At 37.9% G+C, this 20,585-nt stretch overlaps 1 protein-coding gene across 2 annotated transcripts in view; it reads right to left on the bottom strand.

Annotated features, from left to right (window-relative positions):
• Window positions 1–5,795: 5,795 nt before the first annotated feature.
• The window catches only part of LOC145984435 (uncharacterized), a 52,035-nt gene continuing 37,245 nt past the window's right edge, over window positions 5,796–20,585 (bottom strand). For both annotated transcript variants that reach the window (XM_083118099.1, XM_083118100.1), the window contains exons 2-3: window positions 16,301–16,427; window positions 5,796–6,814 (exon numbers count right to left, since the gene is read on the bottom strand). In XM_083118099.1, coding sequence (XP_082974225.1) covers window positions 6,078–6,814; window positions 16,301–16,427 — 864 coding nt within the window. In that variant the 3' untranslated portion in view covers window positions 5,796–6,077. The remainder of the gene's footprint in view (window positions 6,815–16,300; window positions 16,428–20,585) is intronic.

The raw sequence follows: 20,585 nt of genomic DNA, 5'->3' as shown, positions 1-20,585 counted from the left end.
GCGCACCCTGCCACCCACCACCATGGTTAGCTTCTCAAGGCGTTGTATTTGTTCCCAACGATTTGGCTTTCATTCACCCCGCGTTCCGCGTTGTTTTGCGTGATTGTTGTGCATTACTTTTTAAACGTGTGGTGTGAAGTGATGTGATTATTTTAAGGTGGATAATAGTGAAAGTGTTGTGCAAAAGTATTTAAATAATTCATTTTCTTCGCTTTCGTATTCAGAGAAGAAACAAGTGATTGAAAATGGTCGACCACGTCCGAATCTCACGATGTCAAGAAGTGTTAAAGGAAAAAGTGGTGCTGGAAAAGGTTTTGAGATCCATTTTCGAAAATAACTCTATGAAATTTCAGACTGGCTTTGCGAGTGTGATGTGGTGAATAAATTTTACTGTTGAACATGTTTATTATTCTAGACTAAAAAAGGTGTTGGGAATTTTCAAGGGTATGCCGATTTGAATCATCTCAATACTGCAGTGAGAAAACACAGCGAGCCTGAATTGCATCTTTATAGTTTCTTTAAATTTAGTGGTTTTGTTGCCACCTCTACTAGAATTAACGTTCTTTTGGATACTCAACGAAAAGCTGAAATAGAGCTACACAATGAAAAAGTAAAAAAGAACAGGGAAATATTAAAGAGGTTGATTAACGCCGTCTGCTATTTAGGAAAGCAAGAACTGCCATTCCGAGGCCATGATGAAAATGTAGCATCTCTAAATAAGGGCAATTACATGGAATTCCTTATTGCAAGTGCCGAGTTTGATCCCTCATTAAAAGAACATTTATTAAATTCTGCAGTTTTTCGCGGTACTTCGGCAGGCATTCAAAATGATTTAATAAATTCAGTTTCGGATGTTCTGAGAGATGAAATCTACAATGAAATTCAAAACACAGACTTTGTGGCTATCATGGTCGATCATCAGACATTAGCAAAAAATCCCAGGTGTTAACAGTGTTACGTTTTTTTTTCGGCCTCACAGAAAAAAAGTCATTGAAAGATTTCTTGGATTTCATGACATGAGCGCCGATAAAACTGCAGGAGCTCTTTTTAGTCACGTGACTGAAATAATGGATACATATAAGTGTGGGGATATATTAATTGCCCAGACATACGATGGATATTCTGAAATGAGTGGTCATTTGAATGGCCTTCAAAGTAAAGTTTTGGAAAATTATCCGAAAGCTTTTTTTACGCATTGTTATGTTCATGTCATGAACTTGGTACTGCAACAATCGTTAGAATGTAACAAAGAGCTTAAGGTGTTCTTTTGTGGTCTTAAATCACTGTCTACGTTTTTCTCTCATTCTCCAAAGAGGTTACACAAACTTTCTGCTTTCATGTCCAGAAAGCTCCTGTCATTAGCTCCTAGCAGATGGAATTTTACCTCTAGTATAGTGTGGACAGTCAATGACAACAGAGAAGCGCTGCTTATGTTTTTTGAACATGTTAGTGAAAGTGGAGACTTCGATCATTTGACTGCAGTGACTTCAAGAGGATTTTCTAGCTTCCTGAAGGATTTCGAAAATATATTTTTAATAAAGGATTTATCCAACTTGCTTGTCTTTTCAGACGTATTATTCACTATATTGCAGTCTAAAAGTGTTGATATTTTGTATTGCAGTAATGAAATAACTGAATTTCAACAACAGCTGAAAAAGGAAAGTGAGAATTTCGAAACACTATGGAATTCTATAACTGGTGCAGTAGAAGAGGAAAAGGTTGTTGAAATGAAAAGGAGGCGACTGAACAACGAACCACAGAAAGGCCACTGCCGGAAGCTTTACTTTGAAATCATTGATAATATCAGCAACCAGATAACAATTATATTCGCATCATTTGAAAAATTGCAATATTTTGATTTACTAAATTCCACAAAACGGCGCTAGCCTACTTGAATAAAAGAGAGATCTTTCCTTGCCATCTCGTACATAAATTGCAGGAAATTTATGGCAGTCTGTTTAATTTAACCAAACTGCAGAATGAACTTTATGTTTGGTATGCTTCCACTGAAGGATCAGAGAAAACACCAATTGAGATTGTAAATTATCTACTGGACACGAATCTAGTGGGTGGGTTTACGGAAATATATAAATTAGCAGTGTTGATCGCAACAATTCCTTCCACGACGTCATCTGTCGAGAGATCGTTCTCATCACTGAAGAGAATCCACACATTCTGTCGATCTACTCAAACTCAGAACCGGATGTCGAATTTAAGTCTTATCTCCATCCAGATAGAATTACTTTCTGTGCTGGGAGAAGGGGATAAATCCAAATTTTATGAGGCGGTGATCAGCTCATTTCTCTCTAAAGAAAGAAGAATAGAGCTGGAATTCAAGTAACTGTAAGTAATGAGCAGTTGATTTTTCAAAATTTACTTTTTGGAAGGATAAATGAAGGGGAAGGGGAAAAACCGGGAATGTGCATGTGCATTTTAGCGATTTTTCAATGAACGGGTCATTCTTATGTCCACGGTGTTTTTCTAGGGGTGATAGGAGTTCCACCAACCCCTCTGGTTGCAAACTCGTGCTTTAAAAATTAATTGTATGGCGAAGTATTGAACATATTAATTTTCTCCTTACCCTTCAAATATATTAATACTTTAAATGAAGTATTTACTTCATTTACAATAATTTATGTAATTTAATGTTTTTCTAAATATTTATAAAATTACACGACAAAGGTACGGAGAAAATTTGTAATATTGGTTCACAGAAATGAGGGGTGGGGGGAGGGGTTAACATTTCTTCTTTGCCAAAGCCTGAAGTTCAGGGTCAGGAGACGCCACTGGGTTCTGCTACCCTCATATCCCACTCTCGGTCTCGTATCAACAAGACTCGAAAGGCCTGATCTGGAGACTTCTCTCGGTAATATCCCTACCTGCTACTTCAAACTGAATTTTAAGTAATTTAAATTAATCGTTTACATCTACTTATAGCCGACCTCCGTTGGGGGATTGGTTAGGATATGCTATGATACCAGGAGTTTCGGGTTCGAATCCCGATCAGAGCGTGGATATTCTTTGTGGGTGTATCTTCAATAATTCTATATCATCACTCATGTCCATCTTCTCAATTAGCCACAAGTGGTAGAAAAGCGAAGTAAAATAATCCAAATAAATCAATCTACGTATAGACTAAGGAAGTTGCAGCATATTTTCATAATTTTTGCTGCCAACGAAGACCATTTTGAAAATTTGCTTATGTAACAGCTTCCGGTGATCCGGTTTTCATTGGCTTTCTTCTTGTACCAAACCTAGTAAAAAAACAAACAAAAAAAACTGAAAAATCTCTTGTTGGAATTTTTATGGAGATGTATTATATTTTAGATGTATACGGGATCGGTTAAATGTCGGTACCGGAATAGAACAAAATTGTCTCTATTTCTCAGTGAGTAGTAAGTACCTGCTCTAGTTGTGAGCATGTGCTCACATTTTGATATGAATAAAAAAGCAAATTTTCAGAAATTTTTATCTTGCATACAAACACCTGTGCAGCGGGTATGAATGTAGTACATATCTTTGAAAAGTCGCTATATTGGAAACTATGCAATAGGAGATTTTTTTAAATTTATTATTAATGAAGTGACTCGGCTACACTGTAGTTCGCTAGTGGAAATGTTGGATCAAGTAAAGAATAGCTTAGATGGTTTGTTTCGAAATTCTTCGTCTTGCGTAAAGGACGCCTAGCTCAACAGATGAACTCTTGTTTTGAGAAATATCATGTGTGAATCACGTGACGTACATGCTACATCCATTTGAAAGTTCTTGCTTGTACTTGTTTAGCAGCTGTATGTATGCTTCTTGATATTTGTTATTAGTTCTTGCATAACTTGGCTGTCATGTCGTGAGCCACGAAACATATTTAAGGGCAAAATTTATTTGTAGCTCACGAATGTTATTACAGTTGTTCAGTGGCGCAGGTACGTTTTTGATTTGGGGGAGTACAAAGTCCAAGCCTCCAAATACACATAAACGTGGGCCATTCTATTTTAGAACAGCATACATACTCCATGAAGTGCACTTTGTAATTCTAATTTTAAAAAGAGCTATTCATATTTTTTTGTTTCAATTTGGTTATTTTTCAAGATGTCATTTAACAGGTTCTAGAATATCTACTATTCTAGAACAGATAAAGCTCTAGACCTCCTTATAGTCATATTTGAAATTTGATGAAATGGAAAATGAGATGTTTGTAACATGAAAGTTTCAAGGAAACATACAAATCTTCATTTTAATGTCTAAAAATTAATTTCAACTACGAATGGTATCGATACGAGACAAACTTAGCAGATATTCGTCTCAACTTACAAAAAATCATCTTGTTCTCGTTTCGTTTCCTATGCTTGACTCCTCATTTCTAAGCTGTTTTCTTTAGAGTATTGCACATATTCACAATTAACACTAATGAATCCCCTTGGTAATTACTATGAACAAAATATATGAGCTCTCTATGAAAAACCAGGTAGATATTCATAAGTGTAAATCGTACATGTCACGTCCGCAGATCTATCTCGTTTTTCTTCTCTTCTCGACATGTCTCAAAGAATTTGGTCCCATTTTCGTCTTCGAAAACTTTGTGGACTGAAAATTTGCTTTATTTCTACGTAAACGTCCGCCAAGAAGGCAGATCTTAGAGTAATTATAATGTATCATAGTACTATATTGTAACCATTTTTGATCGTTTTGTTTCTTTGTTTTCTTCTCTTTTCTTGAGGAGATCGAAGAGACAATGTATGTGAATCCCGTGAGAATGTCAGTTTTAAAAACTACTAACCAACCCCATTTCTAGATAGAGTTGTAATCTAAAAGTGAATTCAATAAGAACACATTTCAATTTACATGTGACACCAAGTTTAAATTCTATCAGCGATGTAAATTGTCTGCTTTTCCACCCACAGGCCAACATTTAAAATATCTGTGAATGATTTATTAGCGATATAATAATTAAAGGTACAGTCTATAGACACCAGTCCATCTTTTTCTCTGGTGACAATTGTAGTAGGGAAGAACAAATTTGGCATACAGAACATATTTTAAGAAGTGTAAATGTATGGCTGTTTCATTTGTATGTACTTGTCTGCATATGCGTTCAAAATTCCACTTTTTGTTAATTCCCTTCCTTTGTCTTCAAAGGGTTAATTTGAGTGGTAACATATATTAATGTCGTGATTAAAAGCCCTTAGGCTATGTCAAACCCAAAGCAACGTCAAATTCCAATTCTGGTATTGTATCAAACCTTCATCAATGGGATAGAATCTTCCAAAGAGTAAACAATCGGACAATACAAAGTAATGTCGCCTAAAACTCCAGTAGAGAAGAACGAAACCATGGACTTCGATGTGGCCAGATTACCAAACATGTTTTCGACAACCTGAAGCTTTAGTTTGTGTTCCACACACAGCAAATATACGTTTAGTCATATCTTCAAAGATATTCAACCACCTGAAGAAAGCGACACATTCATAGCCACGATTGTTACAGAATGCAACACTACACAAATACCAGAAGACCTGAGCATGAATCTAGGGCAAATCATGGACGCTTATGTTTCATCAGTTTATGATCAATTACCATCATATAGGAAATAAGAAAGTAAAATATCTAAGTTAAGATGTGCAACACATGTAGAGAAAAAAACAATTAAATATAAAATATTTTATTATTATGTTAACTACTTTAATATGTACAAGAATTTAACAAAATATAATTTTGATACACACATAATCTGACTCACTCTTAGTAATTGAAGAATTCTCATTCCTGATATTAATTGCATTGTTCAGAACGGTATCGAAAGGCGAACGAGAATATGTAATTATTAAAATATATAAAAGCGAGCTACCATATAAAGCTTGTTAACAGAGCACGGATTTGCTTTTACCATGAAATATAGTACCACACAGTCTTGTGTACATAATGAAGGGCTGAAAACTTTTCAACGTTACCAACAATTTCACTATTTTTTAAAGTGAGAGTCGCATTGTAGATGATGACGTTATAATGGTGGAATAATGTAAAAGGTTAAGTAGTTCTATTCTGTTAAACTGTTGCATCTTCCACAGGTTTAGCTGTCTGGGTCAGGCATTGATCCTTTTGGTATAGGTAGAAGGCCTGTGTTGATGTCGTGAATGTTGTTCAGGACGGCCGTTACGCCTACCTGACTTGTCCAGAGTCATGGTCGTGATGCAGTTCATCCAGTGATTTCGGCGATGAACTTTCACATGCTTCGCCAAATGGTCGCTGCGGGAGAAACGTTTGTCGCACAACTGACACGCGTAAGGCTTCACCCCAGAATGGGAACGCGTGTGTCTCGAAAGTTCGTCAGAGCGAGAGAAGCGCCACTCGCAGCCGCTCCAGTTGCAGACGAACGGTTTTTCTCCGGTGTGTCGTCTCAGGTGCGCCTTCAGGTGGGATGCCTTGGCGTACACTTTGTTGCATCCGCTGTAGGTGCACTGGAAAGTCTTTTCTTCGTCTTTCACCTTGTCCTTTCTCGTTTCCTCCACTTTGTTCGTGTAGTCGTGGACAGCCAGGTGAGGGGCGTTGGTCCGTTTCTCTTCCGATTGGCTGTGATATTGCGGTCCCTCGCCGGACAGCGAGCACAGGTTGACGCCCAGAACGACCATGGTGTCATCTGGTTGATATTGCAGCTTCTGGGCACTTTCTTCCAGGAAGGTTGCGCATCTCTCGTTGCAGTAGGCTGTTCTTTCCGGTAGCGCACCACCGATGCCTGCTCCGTCCCCGACTCCTTGCGCGAAGAGATAGTCCAAGTATGGATCCGATCCGACGTCTTCTAGGAGGGAGAAGCTTGAGAAACCTGGAAAATATTAAGAGAACATTAATACTTGCCTACACTCTGTCTAGGGAATCTGTGGAGCAAGGTCGCGCATAACGGTAAAGAAGGGGAGAAAGCGAGCGGGCGGAGCAAAGCAGCAGCGAACGGTTGGTAGCTGCAGCCGCGTTTTCCCCTCCATGCACTCACTTCCACTTTCACGTCCTCTCGAGTCCTACTTGCGCAGAGGATTTGTTTTCGTTCGCTTGCTCCAGAGATTCCCCGGACAGTGTAAAAAAATTACACAAACGCAGTGGCGCAGGAACGTTTTGATTTGGGGAGTACAAAGTTCAATCTCCATATACAGTGCGTCCATTTCGATCTGCAGCCGAGAGATCGGGAGAAACGTGGCGAGCGGCGCTGACGGAGATGCCGACATTTGAGGCCTGTAATGCCCGCTTATTTTTGTGGACATCTTGCAAAACGAGCACTAAGCTGTGTTATAACACGCAAAAGTTCTTCTGTAATTCTTCCAAGTTCCACCCTTATATACACAAATAAATACGCTTTAGAAATTATATTAAGAGCCACAGATAATACTCTGTAAAACATTTTAATCATAGTTTTGACCAGTAACGTCCTGCTTAAGTTTATATCCTTGAAAGAGTTTTGTGTCGATGGGGATCGTTTGGAGGTTTCGAATGTGCAACACTGTATCAAGATTACGCTGCAGACGAACCGTTAAAAGCTAATGGTGTTCGTGAGCTTCCTTGCAATCCGAAATCTCCTAGCTCAAGTTTTTTGTTCCTTCGCGACTACAGAGCTGTGAATATAGTGGCAGGCAGATGTAAACCAAGAGCGTGTTAATTTCGTACTGTGCGTAAGAGTGTTATCCTTGGTTACTTGCCGTTACTTGTTTGTGTTATTGCAGTGTGTATGTGTGTTGTGTCAGTCAGACGATTGGAATGCCAGCCGCAAGGTTCACGTTAGAACAAAGAATTTTTATGTATGACACTTACGATGAAATTGGTGCAGCGTTAGAACGTTCTCCAAACAAACCTCTACGCCGTGTTTCACAGGAGATGGGCGTGTCAAAATCATCAGCACATACAGCCACTAAGCTACTAAAATTAAAACCGTACAGAGTTTCTATAGTGCAAGAATTACGGCCCCCTGACAACGTAAGTAGAGTAAATTTCTGTAATTGGGTTTTGCAGAATATTGTAGATGGTATTGTTGATCCACAGTTAATAATTTTTTCGGATGAGGCATGGTTTCCCTTGCGTGGTCATGTTTGTTCACAGAACAATAGATACTGGAGCACTGAAAATCCCCGAATAATACACGAAGTTCCGTTACACGATGCAAAAATTGGTGTGTGGTGTGCTGTAAGTGCCAAAAGAATAATAGGGCCTATATTTTTTGAAGACACAATAAATTCAGAGAGGTACCGCACACAAATACTCGCGCCGTTTTTTCAGTTGTTATCAGATAATGAGAGACAATATGGGTATTTTCAACAAGATTCGGCCACAGCCCATACCGCCGCTGGTTCTTTGGACGCTATAAGGGAGGTGTTTGATGACAGAATAATTTCAAGAGGTTTATGGCCTTCACGTTCGCCAGATCTTACCGTATGTGACTATTATTTGTGGGGAACCTTGAAAAATAGAGTCTACCGAAATAACCTTCATAGCATCGACGAACTAAAAGACAATATAAGGGCAGAACTAGGAAGAATTACGGAAGAAGAACTTTTGCGTGTGAATCAAAATTTCATCAAACGATGCCAGGAATGTGTGAATGTAGGTGGACATCACTTTGAACAACTCTTATAACACAGGTTAGTGCTAGTTTTGCAATATTTATATAAATGTCTGCTGTCCATAAAAATATGCGGGCATTACAGGCCGCAAATGTCGGCACCTCCGTCAGCGCCGCCCGCCACGTTTCTCCCGATCTCTCGGCTGCAGATCGAAATGGACGCACGGTATATATATATATATATATATATATATATATATATATATATATATATATATATATATATATATATATATATATATATGAATGGCTTATTGCAGAAAGGGACCTGAGTCACATTTTTGAGGAATCGGAGTTAATGGTATTTTTTATTTTCCTAGTTACAGGCGCATCTTTTAGTGCAGGAAGGACGTCAGTCACACGAGGCTATAGCCAAGAAAATGCACAGTCAAAAGTGTACTTTAATGCAGAAAGGTACCTGAGTCACTGACTCGGGTCCTTTTCTGCAATAAACTTAGCTACTCTGTAGCGACGGACACTGGTCCCTTTCCACAGAGAAAGAGAAATAACTGTGTGGAAAATAAAATTGGCAACTCTGAAACAAGTGACGAGCGATTTCCGTAAGAATGGTGCGTCTGTAGCCGTGGTCTGTAGAGGGTGATATGTGTTAGTGCAGAGCGGTGGCAACTGTTGTGAGATGTTATGTTGCTTTTATTACAGATATGCAGGACGAGAGTAGTGTTAGCGACGTGAGCGTTGACAGTCCAAGAAAACGTAGGAAAGGAATTCGACATCTGGAAAAAAAAAGTGCCCAAAAAAATGTTATGAGCAATTTAACGAAGACTAACAACGTGCAATTTTTGACATATTGTATAGAATGCAAAGTAAAGATGAACAGGATATACATTTGCAGAGAATGATCCATGTTGAAAATGTTAAGACACATCGTCCACGCAAAGAAGATACTGCGTTATACGAAAAGTCGTTTAAGTACCACGTACTACTGGCAAGTAGCAAAATACAAGTTTGTTGTGAGACTTTATGATGTGTCAAGAGAAAAGAATAAGGCGTTTGCGGAAGTTACTCTTAGAGGGCAAAATACCTCATGATATGTGCGGACAGAGCAAAAGTGGGAATATGATTAAGGCTGAGGATATACAGGCAGTGCATGGACATATCGCGTCTTTTCCAACTAAACGTGGAGATTATGCAGACATCAAATACCTACATGAAAACCTGTCAATTCAAAAGATGTATGAACTGTATAAAGAAAAATACCCTACGTCCAGAATAAAATACAGTTTCTACTACAAGTATTTTAAGGAAAATTTTGCGTTTCGTTTTGTGAGACCACAGGTAAACACGTGTGGTGTCTGTGAAGAACAGACTAACAAAATGAAGAGGATATTTCTCGTCTTATTTCTCACAGTTTCCACTTTTATTGCAGAAAGGTACCGGAGTCACAACTTTTTCATCTCCACTGTCTCTAGCAGCATACTGCAGGCGGGTGCATTGAGAGTTGCAAAATTAACTATTCATTATGCTGAATATTTGAGCCAACAACGGTACATTTCTTTCTTACACTATCAATATTATACGATTTTTCTTGTTTTTCTCGGAATTGTGCAAAAGTGACTCAGGTCCCTTTCTGCAATAAGCCATTCATATATACTATAAGCACACACCGGACAAAAAATTAGACTCCTACAGGAAACCTTTCTTAATATGTAATTTGCCCTCCCTTTGAGCAAATGGGAACAGCAATTTGCCATGACATGAACTCTACAAGTCTGTGGATATGGTCACATCGATTTGAAGCCACTCTATCATCAACTGTACCCAAAGTTCTGCGAGGTTCCGCGGATGTCTACCTCAGCTTGACCCACCACACCAGAGATTTTTCAATAGGCTTCATATCGGGAGACTTTACCGGCCAGGGAAGATGGGAGAGCTCCTCGGCATGCTTGTTGTACTAGTCGCTGACAATTTTCGCCCGATGCACTCAACAGGTGAAAATTGTTGTCCACAGTTGCATTATCAGCGATATGTTGGACGGATGGCGGCACCTATTCGTTCAGAAGCAGAACGTAAATGTAAATTACTGTAAATGGAGAAACTGGACTCACCACACCATATGATCAGTTTCCAGTCCTCCTGTCCAATTCTTTAGCCCATTGAAGTCGTGCTTTTTGTGCGTGTGCAGGTGTGATGACTACATTATTATACTCTGAAAACTGATAACTATATTATAAATTTGATATTAATGATGTTTGTTGGAGAAAAACTCTTCCAGGAGAACTTCTTTCGGCCAGGCATAATTGATGTCAGGGTCCGGCAATTGAGAAGCACTACTATAAGGCACCTACCATACGGCAAGCTTATCAGCTGAATGGAGTGGCATAGTGGCCTCTGGCGGTGCAAAACATATCTTACGTGTTAGCACGGTGGGGTCTAATTTTTGTCCAGTGTGCTTATGTACACACGGTGCTTTATTTTCTGGTGGTATGCAACGGTACGCCGTACCGCCACCTTTTTACAGATGAGCATATCACAATGTATTGAGTAGTTCTCATGATGAACACAATAACAAACCAACTTGAAGAACACTGTGTATCTACGTGCAGCTATATACTGTATATATATATATATATATATATTCATTCATTCATTGTTTTCTGCCTAATTGGCAGGTTTTCGCTGCAATCTCTAGCTATCCCTATTCTCTGCCTTACGCTTTGTAATAGCATACGACCCAGTTAATTTAATATCATCCATAAGCTGATATCTCTTTCTTCGACGGACTTTTCCTCCTTCAACCAATCCCTCCAAGGCATCCCTTACGAGGCAGTTCCTTCTTAGACAGTGTCCTAACCAGTTTCTTTTCCTCTTCTTGATGGTCTCCATTATATATGTTTTCACCAACTATTTTCAGTACGGCTTCGTTTCTTACCTTGTCCGTCCATTTTACATGCTCCATTTTTCGCCATGTCTACATTTCAAAAGCTTCGAGTCGTTTTTCTTCATTTCTTTTCAACGTCCAGGTTTCTGCATCATATAGTGCTACACTCCACACAAAACATTTCACTAATCTCTTCCTTAGACCTATGTCCATGGGTGCACAAAAAACATTCTTCTTCTATTGAAAGCTTCTTTTGCTATTGAGATTCTCATTTTCATTTCTTGGTTGCAGTTCATGTCACTGCTTATAGTGCATCCGAGGTACTTGAAGCTATCCACTTGCTGGATTCTTTCACTGTTTGCTCTGACATTAATATTCCTTGGTTTCCGTCCTATGACCATTGCCTTTGTCTTGTTTAAATTAATCTTCATCCCATACTGCTCACAGCTGTTGTTTAACTCTTCTAACATACTATTTATGGTTATTTAATGCCATCAGCAAATCTTATGCAGTTTATTCTCCTTCCTCCCAAGTTGACACCTCCTGTGCCCTGGAAACAATTTTTCACTATATCTTCTAAATAGATATTGAACAAAGTAGGCGATAGGTAGTGTTGCCCACGGGACGAGACGGGACAGGCTTTTAAAAATTCGAGACGAGACGAGATTGATCATGTGTCCCTTTGACAAACGAATATTTTCGAGACGAGACAGCATTTCACAGCATTTCCACGAGACGAGACAGGCCAAAGTCTCGTCTCGTGGGCAACACTAGCGATAGGCAACATCCTTGTCGTACTCCTCTTCCAATTTCACATCCTTCTGTCATTTCGTCTCCTGTTCTCATTTAACTCGTTGATTCATGTATAAGTTGCTTAGAAATCTTCTCTCTTTCCAATCTACACCAATTTTCTTTAGAATTTCTGAAAATTTAACCAAATTAACTCTATCAAAGGCTTTCTCCAGGACTACAAATACTACAAACACCTCCTTTCCTTTCTCTAAATATCTTTCCCCAATGGTCCTCGGTAAACGAATTGCATCCCTTGTGCCTCTTCCTTTCCTTAAACCAAACTGTTCTTCCTCTAACTCGCCACTGACCTTCGAGTATAGGCATCTGTTCAGAATTCTTAGAAGAATTTTTGCCGAGTGAGATATCAAGCTGATTTTCCTGTACTCAGAACATTTTCTGGCATTGCTTTTCTTCTGCAGAGGTACCAAAACAGTCTCTGTGAAATCTTGTGGCCAATCCCCTTTCTCATAGATTTCATTGCATAAGTGCAGTATTTCTCTTTTTCCATCTCCCAGGCATTTGATAAGTTCAAAAGGAATTTCATCAGTGCCGGTTGGTTTTCCATTCCTCATTTCTTTAAGTGCTTGCTCAAATTCTTCATTCAGGATATAGTATCCTTTCTCATCATCAGGCACGTCTTCTTTATTTTCTACATTCAGACTGTCTGGGCGATTCTCTTTCTGGTAGAGCTCTTCAACGTACTTTCTCCACACATTCGATATTCCTTTTTGGCTGTGATTTCACATCCTCCCTCGTCTTCTATCATCCACATTGTTTTCCGTTTCTTCTTTTGGAAGCCCAAGCAGTTTACTTCACGATACATCAAGTCATACCTTCCCCTTTTTACAGGTTCATCAATTTCTTCACATTTTTGTTTCATCCATTGTTCTTTGGCCTGTCAGTTTCTCTTCTTAGCTGGTTATTCAGTATCCTGTATTTTTTTCTTCCGTCTTCTGTATTTACATTCTTCCATTTTCTCCGTTCCTCCATTTTTTCCAGCACACTTTCAGTATTCCATGGTTTCTTTGCACTTTTCCTTTCCCTGTAGCCTATTGTTTCATCCATTGCCTTCTGTAAGCAACTTTTTATTCCATCCCACTCTTAGTGTTACAACTAGCTTTAAACTTAGTATAGTTTTCTTGGAAATTTTTTGCAAATTTTTGTCTTTCTTCTTCTTCCCTTACCTTCTCTAAGTAGAGTTTCTTGCTCACCTGATTTTTTGTTATCTTCTTCAATCTAAGATTGATTTCTGCTATTAGCAAGATGTGGTCTGAATTAATGTCAGCTCCTGGTAATGTCTTCGCATTTTTCAAACAATTTCGAAATCTTTCTTGTACGAGTATGTAATCTATCTGGTATCTTTTGCTATCTCTTGGACATATCCAGGTGTCCCTTTGACAAACGAATATTTTCGAGACGAGACAGCATTTCACAGCATTTCCACGAGACGAGACAGGCCAAAGTCTCGTCTCGTGGGCAACACTAGCGATAGTGTCGTGCCTTGGGAATAGACCGAAAAGGGGCGCATTGCGTAATTTATTGTACCTCCCGCTTCGAATACTACATGTATTCAATGCATATATTTCAATTGACGAGTACCTACAATTTCAAAAGGAAATATCTAACTTTAAACCGATTATTATTTTATACACCGGCAATAACCACTATACAATCGTAAGGGTTCTTAAGTGCTTTTAAGTAATTTGTAGTACTGATTCGAACTTGCATATGTCATAATGGAAGTGAAATGGAATCATACTCATTCGCTTGCCTACCAAGACACATATACTATACAATTTTTGCAACCTAGAATTGCAATCACATTCAGTAGCGTACGCAGGATTTCATCACCATTGTTTTATTTTACTTTAATTAATGAATAATGTTCATAATTAATTAATTAATAATTCTAATAATTAATTAATTAGTTTAATTACTACTAATAATACTACTAATGCAGCTGCTGTTACTAATTAAAGCAGTAGAACAAAATTATTTACTAGTCATAGTCATTCGATTTTTAACAAATTCTAGGAACAATTTTTGTTTCGCTGTTAAAAAATAATTGTCTAGTCAACGGTTTTTTGTGTATGATAGGTGAGACATTTAAAGTGTGAAGAAATTCCATAAAAACAACCAAATATATTAAAATAAATTGAAATAATCAAAGTATGGAACTCATCCAAGGGGCCGCGGTGGTCTAGTCGTTAAGGCGTCTGACATGACAACCACACGGGAGATCCTCGTTCCGTCGTTCGATTCCCGGAATTCCACCTGAAAGCAACCATGTTAGGTAAAGGCTGCCAGAGCGTGGTGCTGATCACATCACCTCCAAAATGGCCGAGATCGAGAATGTGTGGGGCCCCACCCCTATATGTTCCTTCATGGTACGGTGCTATATGCACGGGAAAATTTATATTACCTTTACCTATGGAACTCACCCAGGATGATGATGGGGCGCGATGTGGAGTACATGCTACTAAATTTCATTAAATCCATTCTTGCGTTCAAAAGTAAGTATAAAGGCATTCCAACACATTTATCACTTCTAGGTGATTCACAAAGCACTTCTCCAACATTATTTAGTGATGTGGATGTAGATTCAGCATCACATGATACTTTACAAGATGCGAAGTCAGTACCGGGAAGAATGTTCGCAATAACGTCGACACACTGCGATGAAGCAAGGAATTTTCACAATTCTCGCGAGTCGCTGCATGTTTTTTTGCCAAAAAATTGCAAAATTTAACTTCACGGTCGCTTAGATTGTTTAGACATATCAACGCATCCCAAACGACACTGTAAAGATTTATGAGAAATGTGCCAATACCGCTCTCAAAATCCATCATGCACATGCATGATGCACAATAATTCACATCTGGATTGTCTCGCTGTTCTTACCAACAAAACATTTTACAATAATTACGCTTATTGTCGTTCGAATTCAGAAATTCAAATGTGCCGTGTAAACAATGAGAAGGCGGACAGGTGACTGCGTATTCTTGTCGCCTAGCCTTTGTCTGCATTAGCCGCTTAAAACGAACCAAGAATTTTCTTTAGTTAATTCTCTGTTCACAGAAAAGAAAGTACATGTTTATTGAACATTGTTGCAGCTCAGATACAAAACAACTTTTCTTTCTCTTTTAAATCATAGTTGCCCTCATGTTTTATTTTCAATAATTCGCGTTTATTTTCAAGGCATTCACTATTAAAGACGCGTGTGTTTGTAATGTTGTGCTTTTCTGCACGGGAATAATAATTCAAATTATTATTATTATTATTATTATTATTATTAGTAGTAGTAGTAGTAGTAGTAGTAGTAGTAGTAGTAGTAGTAGTAGTAGTATTTTCGCAGATCTTTGACTGTGATAAATTGGTCATTTTAATTTTTTCCACAGCATTTTTTATATTTCAAAAGCTCAAGGGGGGTTTAAACCCGGTAAACCCCCCTTGCGTACGCCACTGATCACATTACACTTTGACAATAATAGGCACGGTAGATATTAACAGTTGATATTTGCCAAACCAAAAAAATGCAACAAATATAAAGAAAAATTTGAAAAAGAGCGCAATTTTTTAATTTTATCATTCATTAGTATAGGAAAAACGAACAGAAGATATAATTTTTAACGTAGCTATTAATTCGATATGTCTAACAACAGATAATAATTTCTTGTATGCAAATAAGCTATTCTAGACTTAAAAGCCAAGCAGACACTATGAACTGAAGTTTTTGATATTGAGCACAAGATTACCGGAGAAGCTCATGTAATGAATTTATTATTCTTGAGATATTTTTTACAATATATTTAACAAACTGCATTTGAGATATTTATAAATTGCAATTTACTCGTATTTTCGTATCCCCTTTTAGCATAGAGCAACGACACCAGGTGTCCTAGGTTTGAATTCCGGCCTGGGCATGGGTGTTCTTTATGAGTGTCCCTTCATCACCTTCATCATATAATCACTTATCTTCATCTTCGCGATTAGCCAAAAGCGGCAGAAAAGCACAACGCTAATAACAAAAATCAAATAATATCCCCCTCTACAAGGGTTAACACTTAACTACATACCTGTGTTAAATAGATCGTTTGGACTTGTTTGTGGACTCACTGACCACTCACTCCAATTGTCCAGTACCAATGTTTCTTCCTGTTTTGCCTCAAAAGTATCTGGAAGCATTAACATTTCTTCTAATATCTGAAAGAGAGCACATGGATAAACCATTTATTATTGTTAATTGTGTAATAAAAACAATGTTTGTGTCTATATAAAACTTCGGAAAGTAACTTTCGGTTAGTCAAACAAGATGAGTGGTTCTGTCTGCTGAATCAAGACATTGAGCAGATTTAGAATACCTGCACCAATTAATACCAATATTAAGTTTATCATGTTCCTTATGAATAGGGCTCGGAAGTTGATGACCTAAAAAATGTCAAAGCTGACCTATAGGATGACCTTAACATTATTAAAAAATGACCTAAAATTGTAAAAAATGACCTAAAATAATTTTTCATTTTTAAAATAAATTACAAGAGTAGTTGAATAATCGGATAAAACCCGTTGTTTGGTGGTTCCAACTCCTGAAGCAAAGGAGGAAGAGCAAATAAGTGCTATTGCAGTTTTCTATTTTTACTTCAAAGTTACATAAAATATACCACAAGGTTTTTCTGTATAAGTCATTCACCTCCTTTCAGAGTAGACTTTTCAAGATACAGTAGTCGACCAGCATCTAAAAATACAGTTGTGTTTCGCGTACGTCAGATTAATATATTTATAAAATATTGTGACTAATTTTACTTTAAAACCACAGATGAAAGCGATAATAGTGGCCAGAAAGGGAACTTCATATTAGGCAGTTACAAAGTATTTTAAGTTTGGTGGAAGAAAATTAAATTTTACCGCAATTAATTATTTACTTCATTGCCAAACATTTCAGTTTAAAATAATATTGTGCTTTTGCATTCACCATATTTTCGATTAATGGCAAACTTGCTAAAAAGACTGTCAGGAAATTTAAATATGTAAGCTATGCCAACAATTGCATTTAAGCAGTGGAAAAGAAAAAAAACTCAAAAATGAAGAAAAACACATCAAAAACGTCAAAAAAATACTGAAAAATGATCTAAAAGCAAAAAAGGCCGAAAAATGCAAAATAAAAACAAAGTTTTCTTGTTCTAACTGAAGGGCAACGAACTGATATCAGGTTTAGCATTGTTTTAAAGGGTCGGAACAAAATATGACTTGTCATCAACTTCCTACTTATGAATTTATCAAGACGCACCAGATTACTTCATATCGAGGTATGTTTTCACGGAATATCTTCTACACTAATATTGTCAGAGAGAAAATGATAAACGAAAATGGATTAGATTCAAATTACAGAACAAGCTCTACTACATTGAAATCTATAATAGTGACTAAATGCAGAAAATTTAAGAGAACAAAAATACTTTTGTTTTTTCCTTAATAACCTACAAACGCTGTGAAAGTTTGTGTGGCGACATGCTCTATATACATTTCGAGACTCGAGACTGATAAGTATTATAGCCTATACAAATTATAGCAGAAGTCTAATGAGTAAAGACTACGGCCCTGACTGTATGCATTTTATTTGTCGTGCTTAACCAATGGAATCGCTTTAGGAATCAGTTCAGATCAGGAAGAAGTAAATTTTGAGAACATGGGCGTTGAGAGAGGGAATCAAACCGGTCCATCGATCCCCCCCAATGAAAAATTGGCATTGTAGGAGCAGAAAGCTTGCTACTTTTAATACTAATAACATAAATAAAGTTCAGTTAGTTAGTATTCGCACAAAATAACAAAAGTAACAACAGAGGTCGGAAAAATTGAGTGTAGGTTTTTTTTTTTCTGTTCTACCATTTAATCCAAAGAACAAATGGTTTACAGTTTTCAAAATTCCATAAATTAGAGTTTTATGTAAGAGGTCAATAACATAATCTTTATGACTAAAATTTATCTCTAACTTTTAAAGATTTTCTCGAACGAGGTATGTTATAGTTCTTTTCCAGTCTTACGGTGGGCGCCCTATAAGCTGAAAAGGGAAGTGGGGAGCGGGGATGCGTAAACCTAGCGCGATAAGAAATGCAGCAGCCAGTAGAACGAGGTTCGCGTAGTACTTTATTCCGCCGCGTCGTGTCTCTCGGCGCCACTGCTGCTGTCTGGTTGGTCTGCAGCGTAATCCCCGCTCCCCACTTCCCTTGCCAGAGCTAGGACCGGCCGCCGTAAGAGTGGAAAAGAGCTTCAACAGTTAATAACAAAATAGATTAGCTATGCACTTCAGTATGAAATGTAAAAAGATAATGAAAAATAGTTGTGCTAGATGTTCACTCGTCTGGCAGGTTGAGTACAAAATTCTCTCCAAGGATATAATAATAATAATAAATTGCAATAAAATGGGTTTATTTTTATTATTTTATGATATTTATTATTGTAATAATATCCATAACTGTGACAATAACCAAATTAAAAACTGAGATCGAAGAAAGTGAATATATGTTATGTTATTTTTCTATACTACTCCAGTTTCACCAATGACCTAATTCCCATTACAAAAAATCCTGATAACGCATACCCTTGAGAGTGATCACCCGCAATGCCTTGTTTTGATCATGAATAATATATTTTTAGACAAATATTACTACACACCGCCAAGGGTCCCGGGTTCGAATCCCGCTCAAGCTTGGTTGTTTGTGAATGTCCATTCATCAATTTCATCATTTCTTCACTCATCCCCATCTTCGCAAATTAACCAAGACGCACAAAACGCGAAGTAAAATAAACTAAATCAATCAATCAAAATTACTGCACACCATAGAATATAAATATTTACAGGATCCAAGGTGACAATATTGAGATGGACCCAAAGGATATTGATAAGACCAAGAGTGGATCGGTTTATCTTGCGCAGAATAGGGAGAGATTGAAAGCACATGTGAACCTTCAGGTTCAGGAATGCCAGAGAGTTCGTTAGACAAGGATAACTGGTTGAAGTTTGATTTCTTTGCATTGTGACGTAATAAGACTCCAAATCACGGAAGCCTGCCTTTGTCGGGACCCATTCTCCGACCTATAAAGTTACGCAGGGTCGAAGGCCTTTGTAGTCAAGTGGTTCATGTTACCCACCCGTCACCCGCGAACAGGGTCGGGCATTAACCCAAATGCATGCTGGAAATGATCTCACCCGCAAAGGAAACAAAGTGACCTTAGGTCATCTTGTACTGTTCAGAATTACAGTTGATGACCTCCCTGGCGGAGTGGTTAGCACAGCGCACTGAGACGCCAGAGTCATGAGTTCGAATCTCGGCCTGTGTATGGATGTTCTTGTGAGTGTTCCTTTGTCAATAGCATCGTATCATTACTCATCGTCGTGATTAGCCAAATGTGGAAGATATGCAATGATAAATAACAAAATTTTGAAAATATTACAGTTCCAACTCTTCCACCGACAGAGGCCACTCTGGAACATGGTCGTCAGGTTCTTACGAAGGGGACACCCTCCAATTACAAGTGATTTGTTTTCGACTTCCTGCAGCTTGGTTACTCAAAATTCGCAGAAAAAATAGAAGTAACATATCAAAAATCCTCCGCGATGGCGTTGTGGTAACTTAGCCGCCTTACAAGGCGTAAATCAAGGGGTACCTGGTTCGATACCCGGTGGAAGCACAGAGTGGTTCGGATCCCACTTGAAACTGTAGGTCTAGTTACGATTAACCTTTCAGTACATGAAGTGAACTCAAAAACAAATTCAAAGAAACAACTATAAGAAATCCATCCAACATTCATACGTGCCAATTTCCGGAAGACTGGGAAAAAATCGAGAGCACTTCATGGGGAAAAAGCCATTGGCCAGAATCATAGAGGAGAAAATTTTACTTGAGACATCAATAATTACATAATTCCTAGTTACAATTATAATTATTTAATTTGCATATTTTACAAAATATACTGGTTGGATCGGAACCACTATGTTAATTAAGGGGTCTTGGGTTCAATACCCGGCAGAGATAGAGGTAGATTGGTTTGGATCCCACTTTAAACTGTAGGTTCAGTCCCGATTAGCTTTTCTGTACATAAAGTGGACTCATAAAAATGAACCACTATGTACCTCCATCGGGTATCAAATCCGCCTATGTAACATTGATGCATATAATGGTACACATTTCTCGACAGTTGATTCTGTTCGTAAAATAACAGTAGTTTTCAGATAATTAGATCAGAATCAATATCTATAAGAAATAGCATTTCAATATCCTGATGATAATATTATAAACAATCGAGTAAGTATGAGAATCGAATATGGAGACAGCAAGGAAGACGGCGTTAAAGTCACTGGCG

The sequence above is a fragment of the Lepisma saccharinum genome, chromosome 2 (genome assembly GCF_977018435.1).
Source record: "Lepisma saccharinum chromosome 2, izLepSacc3.1, whole genome shotgun sequence".
In the NCBI taxonomy this organism is placed as follows: domain Eukaryota; kingdom Metazoa; phylum Arthropoda; class Insecta; order Zygentoma; family Lepismatidae; genus Lepisma; species Lepisma saccharinum.
This window is presented reverse-complemented; position numbering and strand designations above follow the sequence as displayed.